The 20,840-nt window shown below is 59.6% G+C and overlaps 1 protein-coding gene across 2 annotated transcripts in view; it reads right to left on the bottom strand.

The window, feature by feature from the left end:
• HTRA3 (HtrA serine peptidase 3) overlaps positions 1–20,337 on the bottom strand; it is a 38,255-nt gene extending 17,918 nt beyond the window's left edge. For both annotated transcript variants that reach the window (XM_023206689.2, XM_023206690.2), the window contains exons 1-3: positions 19,742–20,337; positions 7,604–7,703; positions 3,135–3,357 (exon numbers count right to left, since the gene is read on the bottom strand). In XM_023206689.2, coding sequence (XP_023062457.1) covers positions 3,135–3,357; positions 7,604–7,703; positions 19,742–20,126 — 708 coding nt within the window. In that variant the 5' untranslated portion in view covers positions 20,127–20,337. The remainder of the gene's footprint in view (positions 1–3,134; positions 3,358–7,603; positions 7,704–19,741) is intronic.
• Between the last annotated feature and the right edge of the window lie 503 nt (positions 20,338–20,840).

Below are 20,840 nucleotides of genomic sequence, written 5' to 3'. Positions count from 1 at the left end.
CTGGGGAGAGTCAGCCCATCCTCTCTGCAACCAAGGAGGGCGCACAGGTGAGGGCTGTGAGCTGGGGAGGGTCAGCCCATCCTCCCTGCACCCAAGGAGGGTGCACAGGTGAGGGCTATGAGCTGGAAAGGGTCAGCCCATCCTCCTCGCACCCAAGGAGGGTGCATAGGTGAGGGTCAGGAGCCTTTCCCATGGCTCGATTTAATGCTTAGGGGCTAGGAGGGCGTTTCCCACCTCAGGTCATAGCCATAGGTGCTGACCAGGGCCTGCAGGACATGAATCACACTAGGTCTGCTGGCACCCATTTGCCACAGGTGGCTGGTGGGGCATCCTGCTCAGCCCCACCTGGACACCACTCCCCCAGTCCTACCAGCATTCTGCCACAGCCGCAGGAAGGGGACAGACAGACTTGCCCCTAGTGTCACTCTCCTCTTCCCATGGGGGTCCTTGAGAGGGGTTTGCAAACTGGCACAAGGCCCAAACGCCACTTGTTGCCTGTTTTGTGAATCCAGCTTGACTGGAACACAGCCACACCCACCTGTGCGGCCTATGGCTGCGTTCTTGCCACTGCAGCGATACATGGTTGTGACAGAGACCACAGGGCTTGCAAAGATAAAATATTTACCATTTGGCTTCATGGAAAGTTTGTTGGCTGGCACCATGGTCATGCCTGTCATCCCAACACTTTGAGAGGCCGAGGCAGGAGGATTGCTTGAGCCCAGGAGTTGCAGACCAGCCTGGGCAATACAGCGAGATCTTCTCTCTACCAAAAATTTAAAAATTAGCTAGGTGTGGTGGTGCGTGCCTGTAGTCCCTGCTATTCGGAAGGCCGAGGTGGGAGGATTCCTTGAGCCCAGGAGTTTGAGGCTGCAGTGAGCTGTGATTGTGTCACTGCACTCCAGCCTGGGCAACAGAGTGAGACCCTGATGAAAAAACAAAAAAGAAAGAGAGAGGGAGGAGGGAGGGAAGCAAGGGAGAGGGGGAGGGAGGGAGGGAAGAAGGAAGGAAGGAAAGGAAAGGAAAGGAAAATTTGGGGGCTGGGCACAGTGGCTCATTCCTGTAATCCTAGCACTTTGGGAGGCCAAGGCAGGGGGATGACCTGAGGTCAGGAGTTCAAGACTAGCCTGGCCAACATGGTGAAACCCATCTCTACTAAAAATACAAAAATTAGCCGGGGGTGGTGGCAGGCACCTGTAGTCACAGCTACTCAGGAGACTGAGACAGGAGAATCACTTGAACCTGGGAGGTGGAGGTTGCAGTGAGCCGAGATCCTGCTACTGCACTCTAGCTTGGGTGACAGAGCAAAAACCCGGCTCAAAAAAAAAAAAAAAAAAAAAAGGCCAGGCGCGGTGGCTCATGCCTATAATCCCAGCACTTTGGGAGGTCAAGGCAGGAGGATCACCTGTGGTCAGGAGTTCGAGACCAGCCTGACCAACATGAAGAAACCCTGTCTCTACTAAAAATACAAAAAAACTGGCCGGGTATGGTGGCACATGCCTGTAATCCCAGCTACTCGGGAGGCTGAGGCAGGAGAATCGCTTGAACCTGGGAGGTGGAGGTTGTGGTGAGCCGAGATCTCCAGCCATTGCACTCCAGCCTGGGCAACAAGGGCGAAACTGCGTTTCAAAAAAAAAAAAGAAAGAAAGAAAAGAAAATTTGCCAACTCCTGTCCTTGAGCACACCCCTCAGTGGGTTTCCTTGTCTTTAAAACGGAGGTGCCCCCAGACTCAATAGCAACTGTGAAAGGGCTGAAAAGCAGGGAAGGGTCCCCATTAGGGGAACTCCTTGGAACCATTAAATCTCCTCTCCCTTGACGGGGCAAGAGGAAACCCCCTTTGCAAAAGACTTCATCACAAATGCTGTAAACTTTCATTCAGAAAGAGAGGAAGCCAAATTCAAACCAGCCAAGGTGAACTTCCCAGCCCGAGGGAAGCTCCGGGTCCAACGCTGGTGTGAGACATGGGACTCAGTGACCTCATGGCATGGGGAGGCCGCAGGTAACTCGACTCTGGTCCCCAGGGTCATATAACCATGGCATTGGGCAAGACAAGAACAAGCTGGAGGGAGGCCGGGGTCCTAGCTGAGCGGGCCGGCCCTGCTCCAGTGCACTGTGATCTTGGGTGAGTTACCTAACTTCCAAGCCTCAGTTTCCCCATCTGAAATCCCAAGATAATGAGGGCCGTGATAAGGCTTGGCTCTGTGTCTCCACCCAAATATGTCAAATTGTAATCTCCATGTGTTGGGGGAGGAGCACGGTGGGAGGTGATGGGATCACGGGGGCAGACTTCTCCCATGCTGTTCTCGTGGTAGTGAGTTCTCATGAGATCTGATGGTTTAAAAGTGTGTGACACATCTCCCTTCACTCTCTCTCTCCAGCTCTGCCATGAGAAGACATGCCTGCTTCCCCTTTGCCTTCCGTCACGATTGTAAGTCTCCTGAGGCCTCCCGGTCATGCTTCCTGTACAACCTACAGAACTGTGAGTCAACGAAGCCTCTTCTCTTCATAAATGACCCAGTCTCAGGTAGTTCTTTATAGCAGTGTGAAAATGGACTCATACCGGCCCTTTCCTCCCAGGCCTGTGGTGAGAACTAGAGGAGTGCAGTCAGCGCCCGGCTGAGAGCAGGCCTTCCAGAAACAGCTGGTGGAGGAACAAGAGGATTCTGGGGGGCCTCAGTGCAGGCCTCTGGTGGGTCAGCTGGTGGGAGGTACAGATGTGAAGGTGGAGGGATGGGTCCCCTGTCCCAAGTGTTCCCTATGGCAGCCCACTGGCCTCCATGCCCACACCCAGACGCCATCCCGTGGGGCAGGTGCATCCCCAGTGCCCAGGTAGGAAAGGGAAGCACCTCCATGGGGTGTGATACGGGACCACAGCCCACCCACTGTGGGCCGCACGCTTCCTGGCTCTGTCCTGCATCTAGTGGCTCAGGGAGCACAGGGCAAGGAGTCCAAAGACCTGGGCTCCAGGTCTTTTCTGAGCCGTGACCCTGGGCCAGGTGCCAGTCCTCCCCGGGCCCGGGTTCCTCCCACTGACCGATGGAAGGTGAGGCTAGCTCGCCTCTGGGGTCCGGCGTCTGGGAAGAGGCCGCCATGCCCAGCCCCAGCTGCTTCCGCCCCTCCGTCCACGCCCACCCACCTTGGGATGGATCTTGATGGTGGCGATGTCTGACTTCTTGTCGATGTCTTTGATGGTGGCCTCATAGGAGTCCCCATTCTGTAGCTGCACCTTGAGCTGCTGCCTGCCCGAGGCAGCGTTGTTGCTGGACACCACGTGGGCGTTGGTGATGATCAGGCCGGCCTCTGACATGATGAAGCCAGAGCCGCTGGACAGGGGCACGTTGCGGCCAAACAGCGGGTGTCTGCAGCCAGGGAGACACAGGCAGGCGTTTAGGGTGGGGCTAGGACGCGGGAGAGTTGGGTGCAGTGGCGGGGCTGGTCAGCGAGGAGCAGAGCCAGTATGCGGCTGACAGAACACAGGTCTGGAGTCCCTCAAGCCTCCATTTGAATCCTGGCCGTGTGACCTGGCCAAGTCACTGGCGCCTGCACACATTCACAGCCATAAACAGGTGATGATGATCACCTCTGGCTGCAATTTGCTGAGACGAGACGGACTGCCTGAGACGTGTCAGATGACTCCCAGCTTGCATTCGCCATGCTGACTACAGAGCACGGAGCCAGACAGACCAGGATGCTAATCCCAAGTCCAGGCCCCACTTATTATCTGCCTGGCCATGGGCAGGTTGGTGAGGCTCTCTGAGCCTCGTCTCTCCACATGGGAAATGGGACAACAACACCTCCTCCGCCAAGTGGTGATGCCTGGGCTCTTAAACGCCTCTCCACAAACAGGACAATAATTGGCCCTAGGGGAAAAGCTCCACTGCGCACACAGCATCCTCCGGGTCTCTAGCAGGTACCCAGGAACGGAGGCTCCCCGGAGGCTGGGGCAGATTCCTGATATCCAGAGGGGGTGAGCGCTGGGAGGGCTGGGAAAGGCTTATTCCCACCTCCCTCCACCCCCACCACCAGGCTAGCTGCCCAAAGCCCCAAATGTGGCAGTGCTGGCAGCCGGCAGATGCAGGACCCAAGCCCTAGACACCCTGAGGGCAGGGGTGCACAGGAACAGATTAGGCCAGCCTGGGCCCTGCTCTCTGTGAATGAGGTGGAGCTGGCCTGGGTCTGCACTGATGTTTGCTGATGGGTAATGATCCCCAGTTCTCACCAGAGCTGTCTGAGTAGAAGCCACAGCCCCACGTCCAGCAGGGGAGGAGGCTGAATGCCAGACACAGCCTGAGACCTTCTCCAGGGTGGGAGCCTTCGGGACCCCAGCGTGGGGCTCAGCCCAGAGCAGGTACTCACTCCCTGAGGCTGCTTAGCAGAGATAAGCCAGGAAAATTGGCCCCCTCAGGGCCCGAAACCATGTGTGACACACAAAGCATGGAGGGATGGGAGCGTTCAGCACATGCAGGGGGGTGACGTCTCTGCAAAGGACAGGAGCTTCGCTGTGAGCCACAGGACCAGGGATGGCAGCAAATGCCACCCTGCACTCCCTCTGAGGCAGGCAGGCCATTGAATGCTCACAGGCACCCTGCAAGGTGGTACTGTGGTGACCTGTGTCCCTGTCAAGAGATACGGCCAAGTCCTAACCCCATAGACCCGTGAATGTGACTTTATTTGGAAACAGGGTCTTTGCAGGTGTCATGAAGTTATGGTCACATCACGGTGGGTCCTCAGTGTCTTCAGAGGAGGGGAGTCCAGACTCACAGAGGGGTAGGCCATGAGATGATGGAGACAGAGAGCAGAGAGAGGGATCTAAGGGCCGAGGGGTACCGAGGACTGCGGAAAACACTAGAGTCAGTAGAGGAGCCTGGGACACTCTCCCCACATCCCCCAGAAGAAAGCAGCCTGGCTTGATTAGGACCTTGACACCTTGATTAGGACCTCTGGCCTCCAGAACCATGGGAGCAAACATCTCTGTCATTTTAAGCCATGCGGTCTGTGGTACTTTGTTATGGCAGCCACAAGAAACTACTGTCGTCCCTAACTCTCAGGTCTTCACAGTGGGAAAACTGAATCCCAAGATGCTGAACTACTTGCCTGGGTCAGGCAGGCAGGCAAAGGGCATAGCAGGGGTCTGCCCCCAGGCAGCCTGGGCATCTGACTGCTCAGCCACCCTGCATGGTGACCCTAGCATCTGTCCACTCACATCTTCTGCCACACCCACTCCGTGTGTGCCCCAGAGTAGGAACTGCACCTGTTTTGCCTGTGGAAGCCCCAGGGTGCCTCCCAGGGCCTGGCACCTGCAGGGTCTGCAGAAAATGCCCACATCCAGACCTCAGGTCAGGGGTCACAGCTGGGAGGCCTGTGCCTGAGGAGCATCTGTCTCATCTTGTCTGCTGGGTCTCACCCACCCACTCGGGACATCAGCCACTGGAGGCTCTGAGGGTGGAAACAGCCTCCCAGCAGGGTGAGTCAGTAATTAGCTGGTTCAGAGCCTGGTGGCCGGGGCCTTCCAGAAAGATGCTGCCCCCATCCCTACCTCCTGGGAGGCCAGCAACGTGCCACTTAGCGCATCCAGTTATAATTTCCTCAATGACACGTCTCAGGGCCCGGAGCCCGAGGGAAGGGCAGTGAGGGGTCAGTGTGCTGCCAAGGGGGCAGTGAGAGGCCCATCAGCATGGGGCACTAGACAGGGTGGCAACCAGGGCTATGGGTGCTGCATGGGTGGTGCCCCCAGGGTTGTTTTGAGAAACATAGGCTACATGCACACAGCCCACAGCCCAGGGCGCTCCCAGCAGGTGTGGAGGATGTGACGCTGAGGTGCTGTGTGCCCGTCATGTGCTCTCGCACCCCCATTCAAGGAGCACAGCCTATGCTGAAGAGCCCGAGATGGGAAGGGCAGAGGGGCAATGACGCCAAGTGACAGGGGCTTGGACAGGACGAGGCCGAGCCAGCCAGCAGGGAGGCTGTTCTGGAGCAGGAATCACTCCTGGGCTCTCCCGATGAGCCACCAGATTCTCAGTGCCCAGGGGCGGGCCTAGAGCAGTGGAGCCTCGTCGGCGGGGAGGCTGGAGGCCTCAGGGAAAGTGCGGTGAAAACAAGCAAGTCCCTGGAGCCCTGGCCGGCGGCCTCTGGTGACTGCTCATTGCCGGCTCCTTGTCCGCCTGGACCCGCCATCTGATCCCTATCAGGGTGGAATGAGGCTCGGTTCCGGGGCCTCCTCATCAGGCTGTTTGCCAGCTCCGTGCACACCCACGGGCCAAAGGGCTAGGAAAGGTGGATGGGAGAGACACTGTAAACCTCAGAAGAGTCATTCAGTCTGCTTCCGCGGGATATAAGTCAATCTGGGACGAGCCCTCAGGATTCGGTGTGAGCGATCAGACATTGGGCAGTTTGCACAGGGGCAGGTTCCGAGGGCAGGGCTCCCCCAAAGCAGCTCAGAGGGTCTCTGTGATGGGGGAGGTGGGGGATGGTGGCAGGGACCAGAGCAGGCACTGCGGGAAGAAGGGAAGGAGGCTTTGCCTGTGCATCTGCAAGGAGAGGGGCTGAGGCCACACAGTACACACCGCTTCCTCTACGAGGCTGGGACATCCTGCTTCCCTATTGACCAACTTCACTCATTCATTCATTCTTTTCTTTGCTTTTTGTTTTTTTTTTTTTTTTTTTCTTTTTGAGACGGAGTCTCGCTCTGTCCACCAGGCTGGAGTGCAATGGCGGCGCTATCTCAGCTCACCACAAGCTCCGCCTCCCGGGTTCCCGCCATTCTCCTGCCTCAGCCTCCCGAGTAGCTGGGACTACAGGCGCCCGCCACAGCGCCCGGCTTTTTTTTTTTGTATTTTTAGTAGAGACCGGGTTTCACCGTGGTCTCGATCTCCTGACCTTGTGATCCGCCCGCCTCGGCCTCCCAAAGTGCTGGGATTACAGGCATGAGCCACCGCGCCCGGCCTCATTCATTCTTTTACTCATCCCTTGTACATTCACTCATTCCCTCCCTCATTCATTCTGCCACTTCCTCACTCACTCATTCCTCCCCTCACTCATCCGTGCGCTGATTCATGCGTTCACTCACCCAGCCCTCGTTCCTCCCTGCTCTGGCCACACAGGCCTCCATGCTTGCTGAGCGGCCCTCACTGCCCTGCACCACTGGCCCAGCTCCCGGGGTGCCTACTTCAGGCTCAGCTTGCGAGGCCTCCCGAGCCCCCGGTTCCCACTGCCCCGAGCCCTGCTCTCTGCCTGCCGTGTGTCCGCTCCTTGCTCACACACCTGCTGCCTCCCAGCATCTCCTCCACTGGGTTCTGTGTCTGCTTTACTGCGCGGCCCCTCAGGAAGACCAACACATTGCAGGAACCCAGTAGCGTGGGTGGCGGCATGAAGGGACAAAGACCCACAGCTGTGCACCTTCTTGGTGCCTACAGCTCCAGCAGATGTGGAGTCACTCTCCCCAGGGCACACAGGCAGCTGGGAGATGTGACTGAGGTCAGCCTGACCCCAGGACACTCCAGTTTCTGTGGCCCAGGCTGCAGAATCAAGCCTGGTTTGGGCCCCAGTAGCTGGCCGGTGTGCCGGGGGACACCGGGAGGCGGAGAGGGGCGAGGGGTCTCCACCCACCTCAGAAAGAGCTCTATGTGGACCACGGCTGGTGCGATCTTCTCCACCACGTCGGCGATGAAGTTGAATTTGTAGCGCGGGCTGCTCAGCTGGCGGAGACCTGCGCTGGCGGGAAGGGCCAGGTGTGTCAGTGAGACCCTGATACTGCCAGCTCCCAGAGGCCTATGCCCAGGGGGCAGGAGGAGGAGCCCCTTCCTGAGACCCCTGTCCCGGTTCCCAGCCAGCCTCAGCCCACACTGAGCCCGTTGGGGACCCCCTACCCCACAGCAGTGCAGTGACACCAGGCATTTGGGAAGGGGGCTCGCCCACCCCGAGAATGGTTAAAAAGGCTTCCATGTTCTGGGCTTCCTCAACCCTCTCACTGGACCCTGCCAGGCTGGCCAGGAGGCTCAGAGACAGGTTAGGACATTGCCCTGGGCCACACGGGCTGGGGCCGGATCTTGGGTCAGTCCCCCTGGGCCTTGTCTGTTCCCTCATGCTGCAGCAATACCCTTACAGGAGAGAACTGGCCCTCTCCTCATGGGCTCCAGCCGGTCCCTCCGAGCCCCGGGGCTACAGCAGTGTCCAGGCAGGGGTTTGGTGGAAGACCCCTGGGTGACCTTTATGAGCTGAGCTACCCGGGGCCGGACACCGTGTGGCCCCTCTGGGCCAAAAGGGCTGCCAATTTCTGAGTCCACAGGGCCCTACATCTGTGTCTAACTTGGCCACACCCCAGCCCGACTGGCCAGATGGTTCACAAACTTCTCTGGGCCCTTCCCGGGCTCAGATTCCTGCTGCCGTCAGTAGTGGGGGCTGTGGCTGCCAGGACCACAGGCCTGAGGCATGCGGTGGCACGGGGCCCACAGACCTCAGGGTTCCCTCCATGGGTCTGCGCCAGGATCGCTCTGGTTCCCACCATCTGGAACGCACACTGCTCAGCCTCGCTTGTGGTTCCCGGGCCCCGGAATGAGCACTGGGCTGGAGGCTGCACACGCTAGGGGTTCGGCTGGGCCTGTCTGCTTTCTAGCTGTGTGGCCTCAGACAAATCACTCATATTTTCTGGGCCTCAACTCCTCATCTGGAAAATGGGACTGAAGATGCCCTCCTACCACATCTGTGGGAACTGAGTATGGAGGACTGCAAACTTCGAGTCCCTGCCCGGGGGCTACCCACCCACCCGGCACCCAGCCACCCAGCCACCTTGGCGATGGGGAACAAAGAGGGCTCAGTCTATAATGTCCAGCTTTGCAGCCCACGTTCCTCTTGTTCTCTGGGAAGTGGCCGAGCATGGGGACTGAGGGAAAATCTGGTTTTCTGGATCGTCCAAAGGCATGAAGGTACCGTGGTGGAAGCCACTGTGGGGGCAGGGCCCGGGCTGCAGTCCATGCTGCTAGATGCCACTGTGGGGGCAGGGACCAGGCCGCAGCCCGTGCTGCTGGATGCCACTGTCAGGGCAGGACCCAGGCCGTGGTCCATGCTCCAGGAATCATCACGGGGCAAACGCAATCCCCAGGCACATCCCAATTCATTTCCCCAACTCTCCAGGGGCAGCCGGGGGGAGAAAACTTTGCCTCTCTTTTAAAGGTGGGGACACTGAGGCTCCATAAGAAGAACCCCTCTGCCCAAGGACACATGACTGGGAGGGGAGAACCAGGATCTGAATGCAGGCCCCAGAGCTCCTTTCCCCGGGTGCCCCCACCTCTGCCTTGCGGCTCCCCAAGGCCCTGAAGAGCCCTTTAGCCTGAGCTGGGACCTGGGGGGTTGGCTCGAGCTCTGGTGTTGGGTCTCCCAGACTTCCGATGTCTGCCTCTCAACCAGCCCGCAGGCACCAGCCACACCAGCCCTCGTCCACTTCAGTCAGCCTGAATCAAAGGCCGCCTGTCTGGGGTGGCTAGAGCCTGGCTGGGAGACGCCGGCCACCTCGAGGCTCCTCATAGATCAAACTACTGTGGCAGAGTGGGGTCTCCGGTTCAGAGGTCACGTTAACAAGCACCCCAGGGGCAGGGCCTGCCGTGGGCCCAGGGCTCTCTGTGCCCACGTTTGCTTCCATGAGGGATGTGCCGCCCTGCTCCACACCTACAAAGCGGGCGGCTGCCTTGGTGAGGTGAAGCTGCCGTGCGGCCCGAGAAAGCAGCCCAGGCCTGTCCGCTCCTCCTCCCTGCCCCTGGGAACTTGAGTTCATTTTCTAGCCCCCAAGTAGAGAGGAAGGACACCAGCCACAAAGCCTGCTGCCCTGGTGAGGTTCGGAGCTGGTTCAGAGCTCTCATAAGACGCCCTCAGACCAACAATTCCTATGACCCAGAGGGACCCCAGGGCAACCCCCAGGCCCAGGCCCTCCTCCCTCCACCAGGGAAGACTCAGCGGGTCTGCTGCTCCCCTGCGTGCCCTGGGGCCTGAGGCTGGCGCCCCATGTGCCTCACCTGAGGAGAAGCACCAGGGCATGGGCACAGCTCCCAGTCGGGACCGTATGACCTCTCCCACCGTGTGGCCTTTGTCGGGCTGCGGACTCAAGTTTCTGCTCATCACCCACTTCTCTACACCTCCACCTGCACGACCTCTCTCTACTCTCCCTACCAAGATGCTCTGGCCGGTCCTGGGCCTGGCCCTAATCCTGCCTCCTCTAGGCAGCCCCCCAGCAGCCCCAGCTGGACCAAATCTGCCCCGCTCACAGCCTTATTCAATCCATGTGTGCAGGGTGCCTTCCGTGTGCTCACCCGTGACGGCTGCTGGAGACACAGTGGTTCAGCTGGGGGCGAGGGTCAAGTCAGCAACCACCCAGTGACAGCACAGCATCACCAGGGATGAGGCAGAGGGGAGCCCGGCATGGGGTGGGTGAGTGCAGAGGTGCCCTGATCCAGGCCTGGAAGAGCCACGGGCAGGGGCACAGCACATGGAAAGCCATAGGCTGTGCCCACATTGTCTGTGCAGGCAGCCATGGCAGATGGGGACCTGGGCCCAGTGTGAACACAGCAGAAGGAGGAATGCCAGCGCCTCTCCTCCCACGGGTGATTAGAAAAGGCTGCCTTCCTGTGTGTCTCCATCCTGGACTCAGACACTCCAACACCCAGGGCCAGAAAGTTCTCTGGGCCCCAACCTGTTCACCCCCTGCTTGACCTGGCCCAGGTCTCACCACGGGGGGCAGCAGAGCTGGGGCCAAAGCTGAGCCCCTGGACCCCCTCAAGCCCCTGGGCTGCTGGGCCCCTGAACTCTGACCCAGCCTGAAGAGCTGCACGGCACTGCGGCCTCCACTGGAAGGACTTTCTCCCCAGTGTGGTCTCCCAGAGGTTACTTAAAATAGGTGCCATTCGATTTTAGAGGGGACGATTCGTTGTTAAACTCTCTGTAAAATATTCGTTAAGTAAAAGCCTTGCAGGAAACATCAAAATTCTACTACATGGTGGTTATTTGGGGTTGGGGGTAAAGTTAGAGTGACTTTTTTTCATTTTGCAAAGAGAAAATAAAACAGGGCGGGAGAGCAAGGCCTGAGACAGAAGGGCCGTGGGGCTGGGCTGGGAGGTGGCCCACTTCCCACAGAGTCTCCAAAGAGAAGCCTGCATGTACCCATCCCACACCCCAGGTTCCTGTGGGACAGAGACTGTCTGGTTCGCTTCCACACCCCAGTGGTAACCAACACAAGGTGGGACATTTCAGAAGGAAGGGATGGAGGGGAGGAAGACAGAGAGAAGGGAGAGAAGCTCAAGGGTGCCCTTCTTGATGCTCTCGGAGCCAGCACACAGTAGGTCTGCAAACAGCACCCTGAAGAAAGAATGTGGGTCGGCTGATTAACCAAGTCTCCCAGCAGCCTCACAAAAGCAGCAGCACTGGCCCATTTTATGGCCCAGGAGACTGACGTTGAGAGGCGAAGATCATTCACTGAGGGAGGGCAGGCCTGGCGCTGGCCCAGGTCTGGTGGATTTCAGGGTCTGGGCAACCCCAGAGCCTGGGGCACCCCTGCAGGGCCCCACCAGGTCCTGTCTCTTTAAGTGGACCTCGGTGGGTGGTGGGGTGGGGGCAGCGGCCTCCGTGCTCCAGCTCCTCCTCCCAACACGCAGATGAATCAGCCATGAATCAGGGGAAAGGAGGACGCGGTTCCCACTGCCTCTTTCCACAGGAAAACCGTGGGCCCCATGGCTGGGAAGCAGACTCTGTTTATTTGGGGTTTTTTGACAACCTCCACCCCCACCCCATCCTCGAGCCAAAGTTCTGAAGTCAACAGTCAGTCTCAACCAGATTCAACAGTCTCAACCAGATTCAGCTGTCAGCCTTTTTTTTTCCCCTCAATAAACTGGAATCTAAAGGCCCCGGAAGTTTCAGTCGGGAAAACCCTGACACAGAGCGAAGCAATCAAGGCTCAAGGCTAGGTGTCCGGTGTCACCTCCCAGGAGAGGAAGGGACAGAGCAGGGCGCGGAGGAGACAAGCAGGGTGCCAGGGCTCCAGCTCCAACAGCCCTGCCTGACGGAGCTCCGAGGAGTCCTGGGGGACTGTGGCCGACCCTGAGGGAGGACCACGTGCTGGCTCTGGACAGTCATAACTGCCATGGAGCAGATGGTGACACTGAGGCCCAGATACCCCACAGGGTTACCTTGTGCTGCTGCATGGTATGTGCACTGCGTAACTCCAGGCCCTTATTGACAAATATCAGAGTGGCCAGCTTCCCTGTAGTTGTGCAGTGCACAACCTGCCCAACTGTATGCATCAGTCCCTCTAGCACATAATTTGCAGAGCTGGGACCGACACTCAGTTCTGTTCCTCCATCTCTAAGGTCCCTGCCTCTTATTTTATTGCCCTGTGCAATTAGTAGACCCCTCTGTCACCCAGTGGTCAGCTGTGAGCTGGGGATGGACAAGCCATAAGTGGATAGCCATGGGTCCCAGGCTGTGACCATCTGTGCATAACAGTGACCATGGTCTACAGACCAGAAGGCAACATCTTAGCAGGCCATTCAAGGCCTGGGGTGTCTTGGTCCCCTTGACATCTGCAGCCTCACGTGCTGCCACTCTCCCCTGTGGACCTCGGCTCTAGTTCCTGCACACACAGCCTCCTAAGTGTCACTGTGCCTTTGCACATGTGGTTCCCTCCGCCAGGAATATGCCCTTCCTATCATTCCTCAGGGCCCAGGCCAGCAGCGCCTCCTCTGGGGAGCCTGCCCTGACTCTGCAGGTGCGGTGATCCACCTCTCCTTCTGGGCCCAACAGCACCTCGTACCCTTCCCAAAGCTGGTCCCTTGGGGGTGTGCCTGTGGCCTGCACCCCTGCACCTGGGCTGGACCTGGCCTGCAGCAGTGGGCAGGAAGCGAATGAGGGAGCGAATGAATGCTCTTCAGAGACAGGAGCCATTCCGGGAGCCCGCTCGACAGCCCCCAGCCCGCCCACCACAAGGGGCTGCCTCCTGGGTCTAATTAGTTCCCAGGACAGCTTCCTGTGTTTTTCCTCCTCTGGAAAATTTGCCTGTCCCCTAGTGAACTGTGCGCCCCCCTGCCCAGCCATGTCCCCAAGTGAACTGTGCCCCCACAAGCCTCAGGTCCAGCTGTGGTTCCCCATGGGGTGGATTCTGCTGTCTGCCACCCTCAAGCCCTGGGACGTGTCCATGTGGAACGCAGGAGGGACGAGGGCTGCAGTCCAGGCCCAGAGCAACCCGCTGCCTCCCCCTCCACGGGCCACACCTCGCAGGCGGGACCCGATTTGGGCACGGGACATTAGGCTGGGCTCCGAAGTTTGTGATCTCATTGAATTCTTGCAGCAATTCTGCAAGACAGGAACTGAGTCCATTTGACAGGCAAGGAAACAAGGCTTAGAGAGGTCATGGGACCTGCCCAAGGTGCACAGCCAGGCCCTGACCTTGGCGCTTCCCCTGCTGCATGCTGGCCCTTGGCAAATGTGACAGCCTGTCCAGCCCCAGGGGAGTTCAACCTAGACCCGTCCTCAATGTGGGGCCAGCCTGGCTCCTCTGGCTGTGAAACTCCACACCCAGCTGGGCCGCGGCCAGCCCCTCGGAGGAAGAGGAGGCGTTGCCGCCAGCCTGCCTGTGATTTACCAAGATGGCTGGTCCTTGTGCACAGTGCCATGGGTCAGGCAGGCCTCTGGGCATCCATGCCACTGAAGGCAAGACAGCCCCTGGCCCTCCTCTTACAGGAAGCCCTCCCTGCCTTGACCGGGGCCGATGAAACTCCCTCCGGCAGGGCCAGCACATGACAGCACCTCCACAAACACCGCCTTCCAGCTCCTTCCCTTCCTCGACCCCTCTCCTTCACTCTCACAAACTCCACTTCTGTAAGACGCGTCCACCTGCCATCCTTCCTTCACATCAACTTCTATGAGCCTGGCACCGTGCAAAGCACACTCAGTCCATCATCCCGTTTGTCCAGTGACCAGTGAGGAGGGCGCCACTGTTATCCATTTCACAGATGAAGAAACTGAGGTGCAAAGAGCTTCAGAGACTTCTGGGGTAGAGCTGGGACTCCGTCCTGAGCAGCCAGACATGAGGGACAGAACCGGGTCCCAGACCTGGCGCTCTGCCCGTTATGTGCTGGAGCAGGGTAATGCACACAGGTGAGCAGGCTGTACACTGCACAATTCCAGGAGTCACCTGCTGCCCCTGCACTAGACCTGGCTTTCAGCTTGGGGAACATATGGACGTGTCCTCGCCATGTCTTGGCTGCACAAAAGACAGGGGTCTGTGATTTTAAACCCTGTCTCATCCACTAGTCCACAAACACCCTCATCAAAACTAAGTAAGGCCTCACTTCCCCAAGGTACTAGGGGCCTGCCTGGTACTCAGAGCATTGGTTGGGGAACCAGGGGACCTGGGCGCAGGGCAGATCCGTCCATCCCTACCTGAGTGACCGAGGGCAGCTTCCTATAGCTCCCTGAACGCTTTTTCATACAGAACCAGGATATCAATACCCCAGTGATGTGTTGAAGGCTTTGTGGGCCTGGAACACAGCCCAGGGTCACACGCTTGATCCTTGTAAAACCTGGTGACCTCCCTCCCTCAAAGCAAGCTGGATGGAAGGCATTCAGACCACCTGGCAGGCCCTGGTGAGCCTGTGGGAGGCACAGGCCCCCTTGTACCCGTCTCTCTACAACTAGATGCCACTGCCTCCAGAAAGTCCTCCTGATCTAGCCCTCTGTCCATTCTGAAGGTGGTTTCGTCCTCTTCTGGGCTCCATGCATTGCCAATGGTCCCTCACAATGCAGGATGGGGGTTTCACAGGGATCTGTGGCTGTGGTGATGTGGGCAGGAGGCAGTGGTTGGGGGCACCAAGCCTGCGAACCCGCCAGGAGACTACGCTTAGTCCTGAGGCCGTGGGAGTCATGGCCCAGCTTTCAGCAGGGAAGGTCCGGGTCTCGCCAAGTCCCCTCAGGCCTCTGTGTGGGGCTTCATGGGAGGGCAGTGGCCTGCTGGGGGAAGACTGCAGGCTGGCAGATGGGGTGAGGGTGCATTTGCTAGGCCAAGCCCTGGCAGGAAAGGCAGCTGCACAGCGCCCTGGTCTCAGCTCCAGTCCGGCTGGACTCCTGGCTCCTGGCGGCCTTGGCGAAGGCTCTTGGCCAAGCAGCTCTGCCAGCAGTTCCAAGTCCTCCAGTGCGGCCAGATGCTGTGGCTCGGCCCTGCCGCCCCAGCGGGAGTGGGCGGGGCAGGAGGGGAGGTGTCATCTTGCCTGAGTGGTCCCAGATGCTGAACTCCAACGCATGTGCAGCCCCAGGAAGCTGCTAAGAGGATTACAAGTCAAAAGTCAACCCAAGTTCTTCAATAAATAAAACCGGGAGATGCCGTCAGAACCTGCTTGGGGTTGCACAATAAAAGCCAATGATTAAATGCCACCTTGTAAACTGCCCCAGGGCTCTACATTCTGAGTGCAAGGCGGGCTGCAAGGCCTGTTTGTCTGCAGCCAGAGGAGAGGCTGCATGGCCTCAGAGCTCTGGTTATGCGCAGAGGGCAACCCTTCTCCACACAGGCCCTCGGAAATGCATTTATCCCTGCTTTTACCACCCCGTGGATGGACATTTATCCGCTCTGTGCAACTGAGCTGCCTTAATGTGGACCTGAGAAGATGCAAGGGTTCTCTTGAGAAGTGGTGATCCTCCATCACTGAAGGTACGCAAGAAGGACCTGGAAGGTTATAGGAGATTCACACATCACATGGGCCCTTGTCTCATTTCATGTCATCTACAGAGACCACACACTGACCCAGGCCCCTGCCCTGCGAGGCTCCGAGCCTGGAGGAGATGGAGATCACGCAGAGAAGCTGACCGACGGTCACAGCGGTATGCAGGACCCACTGGAGACCCTGGGTGTGCTCACCAGGCAATGAAGGATGACCTGGGCACAGTGGCCAGGGCAGGCGGCTCAGGGGCGGTGAGACATCCAGGAGAACCCACCACACAAAGGCAAGGGAAGGAAACTCCTGGTAGTGGGCACCGTGCGTGCAAAGGCCCCAAGGTGGGAAAGAGACCAGTGAGGCTGGAGCACAGGGGATCAGGAGACAGTGGGAGACGGCACCGAGGGTGGTGTGGCAGGCGCAAGGCCCTGTGAGTCAAGGTAAGTGTTGGAGTGCCTTGCGGGGAAGCCTGCAGGTGACGGGCAGGACAGATTGACCAAGGTGATCCTGGCTGCTGTGTGAGAAGTGATGGAAGGGAGGATGGTGGCGGGAAGTCAGAGCACCCCAGGAGACATTTTGTGGGTGAGCTGAGAGGACTCCTGGGGCACAGGACAATGAGGGGCGGAGGGGAGTGAGGGGCGAAGGGGAATGAGGAACAGAGGGGAGGAGGGGTGGAGGGACGGAGGGGATCGAGGCTCCCCACTGAACATCCTGGTGCTCCTCTCAGTGGGGCTGGGAAGAGTGGAGCCCGAGGCTGCTCCATAGTCATCTCCACGCAACTCTAGCTCAGGAGAGAGCTGAGGGCTGGAGATAGGGCCCGAAGTCCCAGCACCTGGGGAGGACTTAATGGCAGATGAGCTCACGGGGAGGGGGGCGGTGAGAAGGGACCAAGGAGACCCTCCTGCCTACAGTGGGCGAGAGAAGGTGGAGGAGCTGACACGGGGAGGGGAGAGGAGAGCACAAGGAACCTCAGCCCACAGGAGGCTGCCCTCACCAGGCAGGACTTCCTCCCAGAAATGCCCGGCAGCGCCTGGCACACCACTAAGTGTGGCCGGCACCCAGCAACTTCTGGCCAGGAGGGCGGAAGCCTGGCTACGCTGCTGGAATACTCCATGGAGGCTGAGCCTGATGGAGCCGGAGGCCCAGGCCTGCCCTGACTCCCAGGCTCGGGGTCCTGCCACCCCCTGCAGACGAAAAGCCCCACAGAGCATAGCCTTCAAAGCCAGCTAGACCCAGAGCAGGCCCAGCCGGGTCACTTCCTGACCATGTGACCTCAGAGCAGTCCCTCACCCTCCTTGGCCTCCGGCAACACATCTGCGCTGCCTGGGAAAGGACCAGGCTTGCCGTGGGAAATGAGACAGGACTGGGGAGAGGCCAGGCACCTCAGGCCTCCACAGGGAGTGGACTCTGTGTGTCACCGTGCCGAAAGCTGGGTGTCCAAGGTCCCCGTGCACCGGGCTACAAAGGCAGGGCTGCACACCGTCCACAGTGTGAACGGCACCCTGGAGATGGCCAGCAGCCTCCCGCCTGCGCTCTCTGCCTCCCCTCCCCATTGGGCCCCAGCTCCCCACCACCTCCCTGGCTCCACGGGCTCTGGTGGTGACAGGGCTGTCAGGTTCTGTGCAGGTCTCTGCCTTGCCCATGCCCTCCCCATCCTCCCCATCCTTCCCCGGGCAGCTCCCACTCCTCCTCCCCAGCTTGGCACAGAAGCACCTCCTCTGGAGAGCCTCTCCTCACCTTGCCGGGTGAGACAGATTCGGGTCAGTCACCACAGTGATAACAACATGTGAAATAGCGCAGTCTGGGGTCGCCCATCAGGCAAGGGGCGTGTGCCTTCGCGCCTGGCAGCAGCTCTCCTGCAGGTGCTGCTGTCACCCCCGCTTCTCATCTGAGGAAACTCAGGGTGAGTAAATGGTCTAAGGTCACCTCATCGGGAAGAGGTGCACTGGTACCGCAGATCCCGGAGCACTGAGGCCTCAGCCCGTGACCCCATGCTCGTGGCCGTCTCCTGGCCTTCTGAGCTCCCCATGCACCTGTCTGTGGGGATCAGACTATTTTCCTCCTCGCACCCTCCCTCTGTCCCCTTGACGGTCTGTGAGGCTTGAGGGCACCAACAGGGTCTGCTACATGGCTGTGCCCTGTCACCAGCCTGGGGCCAGCCAGGCACACAGAGAAGGCGCCTCACGACATGGACTCCAGGAGTCAGTGAGTGTCTCGGAACACCCGGGCTGTCTCCAGCTCCCCGCCAGCCCTGAGCCCTGCAGCCCTGTTCTCATAGTGCCTTCCACGGTGGGGAGCAGGATGGGGAGGTGGTCCCCATCCGCACAGCTGGGCTGCAATGGGCAGACCCAGGAAAGGCACCCCAGCACCAAGTCCCAATCTGATGAGCCACCGTGACGGTGCAGCAGGTGTGGAGTCAATGACAAAGTCTCTGAGACCCCGCAGCCCCACACTCGCACCCCTCAGCTTCCTGGGCAGTGTCAACACAAGCCAGACCTCATCACCCTCACCCCCATGATGGTTTGAATGTGTTCCCTCCAAAACAGAGGTGTTGCCAATGTGATGGTATGAAAAGGTGGGGAGTTAGGAGATGATGAGGTCACGAGGGTTCCTCCTTTCCAGCATGGGCTGAAGCTCCATATGAGAGAGTATGAGAGAGGCTACAGGCAGCGTTCCGCTTTGTCCCTGCCTGCACTTCTGCTGTGTGAAGACGCAGCTTCCTCCGTTCTGCAGAGTGCAGCCCTCACCAGACAACCGAGCCTGCTGGCACCTTGGTCCTGAACTTCCCAGCCTCCAGAGCTGTGAGAAATACATCTCTGTCCTGTATAAACTGTCCAGTCTCAGGTGTGTTGTACCAGCACAAGACGGACCAGGACTCCCTGCCAAACCCTGCGGTGACTCTTCCACATAATCCTAGCTAATCCCGAGTGATGCTTCCCGCACGGGGCTCCCAGGAACCCCAGTGTGCTGGGAGGAGGACATGTGTGTTCTGCCAGAAAAGAAGAGCGCTCTGTTGAAATTCTCTGGGGAACTCCTGGGTTTTTATCAATTGAGAACGCAGCAGGTTTTCTCAGAACCTCTGATAGATTGAGCCTGTGAGTCTCCACTACAGGAATAGAGCGCTCAGTTTCCCAACCTTTTCAGACCATGAAAACACTTGGAATTGTGTTCAGAGGAACGCAGAAAAATTAGGAAGCCCTCTGCAGGCTTCCCAGGTGCCCTGGCAGTTGGTGCTCCCCATGGTGCTCCTGAGGCTCCACGGAGCCTGTTCTGGCGGCTACTGCATCTCTCCCTGCCACCTGCAAGCTGATGGTACGCAGGGCCCTGACTCCTAACCATGAACCTGGGGCCCAGTGCTGGTCTTCAGTGAGCCCCTGTCCAGCCACAGCAGAGCCTGCCTTCCTAAGAGGCACCCCAAACAGGGAAAAAGGTACAGCAGGTTTTCCAGCATTTTCCTCCACGCACAGAGTCAACCTGCACAGTGAGATGCAACTCAGAGCCGAGTGCCTCAGGGGAGGCTGTTCTAGGGTCTGACCCCGACGTTCTCTCCCCCAGGCAGCCTCTCCCTGGGGCGCCCTAAGCAGTTCAGGGACCTGCAGCCTGACCCTTCCCACACAGTGCTGTGGAGACACGCCCTCCACCACAGTCGCAAGGAAAGGAGGCATCACCCAAGAGGGCACCAGGGCTGGAGATTTAGGGGAGAAAAGAGTGTCCTTCATCCAACACCCAGACAGAGCAGGGATCCGGGGACCAGGGGAATGGGCACGAGACATCAGTTCTGAAGAGACCAGAGCTGGAAACAGTCCTAGATGAGGCCCCTCGGGTGGCCGGGAGACCACTGGGTTTCCCGTTTGACTAATTCTGTGACCCTGAGGACAGCGGTTTACCTTTCTGGGCCTCAGTGTCTTCATCTGAAAGACCAGAGGGCTGGCGGGATGATTTCTGAAGGGCCACCCGGTGGTGCCCAGGGAAAGACGACCTCGAGCTCGGCCCTAACTCCCAGCTTTAGTTTCCCCAAGAGAAAGAAGCTTCACTTCCTCCCTGGCCCCCGAGCGCTTACCCAACGGGCAGGCGCCCTTCTGCAGCTGGCGCACGGGCGTCCCGGAGAGCTGCAGCGCGCGGCGGCTGGCCGCCTGCAGCGCGCACACGTTGGCATAGGTGTGCCCGTCGGTGCCACACACGGCGTGCGTCCAGCGGCAGCGGCACAGGCCGCGCACGCACTCCAGGCTCTCCCCACAAGGCGAGTCCAGGGGGCTGCCGCAGGGCTCGCCCTCGCTGGCGGCGCACACCAGGCAGCAGTTGCAGAGGTCGGGCACGTAGCCGCCGGGGCAGCGGGGGCTGGGACACCGCGACACGTCGCAGCGCGCGGGACAAGGCGCCGCGGGGGACTCCCGGGCCAGCGCCAAAGCGGCCAACGCGGCCAGGAGCAGCGCTCGCGCCTGCATGGCGGCCAGGCCGGCGGCGGGTGGCAGCGCGGGAGACCGGGCGGGGGCCGGCGGGGACGACGAGGCCGCTGCGGGGCCGGGCGCCTACGGATGGGACTGGGGTGGGCGCGCGGTCACATGCGCCGGTGGCTCAGGCTAGGGAGCAGTCGGGACAGCAGGGGCATCCCCGGGGCGCGGGGAGAGGAGGGACTTCGGCTCCCTCCAGCCTGACGGTCCGCGGGCAGCGGGCCCGCGCCTTTAAAGGCGACCGCCCAGCCCGCCCTCGCTGGAAGGGGCGGCCCGGCCTCTCCGCCAGCCCCGCCCAGGCCCCGACAGGGCCCCGCCTGGCCTTCCGGGCCTGGACCCACCCAGCAGGCCTTGGGACTCTGGTCTGCCTGGTCGGGAAAACCCGAGGCTACAGACACGCGGGGGTCCTTTCTGGTGGGGACCCCCAGGCCCAGCCTATCCCAGTAAACCTTGGCGGATGCGTTTTCCGCGCTCTTGAGGGGTCTGTCCGGGTCCAGTCTCCTCTGTGCCTCAGTTTCCTCCTCCAGGAAAGGGGAATTGACAGCTTTTCTCAAGCTCATAGGGTGGTTGGAAGAATCACAGAAGCCGGGGCTGAGCAGCGTTCCCGAGTCCTGGCTGGCCAGGGAACAGAAAGCTGTTTGCATTCTCATCATTGCTCCTGCATTCTCTGCAGGGACCCCTCAGACCTAGGTCTCATCACGAGGGTCA

The sequence above is a fragment of the Piliocolobus tephrosceles genome, chromosome 3, assembly GCF_002776525.5.
Source record: "Piliocolobus tephrosceles isolate RC106 chromosome 3, ASM277652v3, whole genome shotgun sequence".
Taxonomy (NCBI): domain Eukaryota; kingdom Metazoa; phylum Chordata; class Mammalia; order Primates; family Cercopithecidae; genus Piliocolobus; species Piliocolobus tephrosceles.
This window is presented reverse-complemented; position numbering and strand designations above follow the sequence as displayed.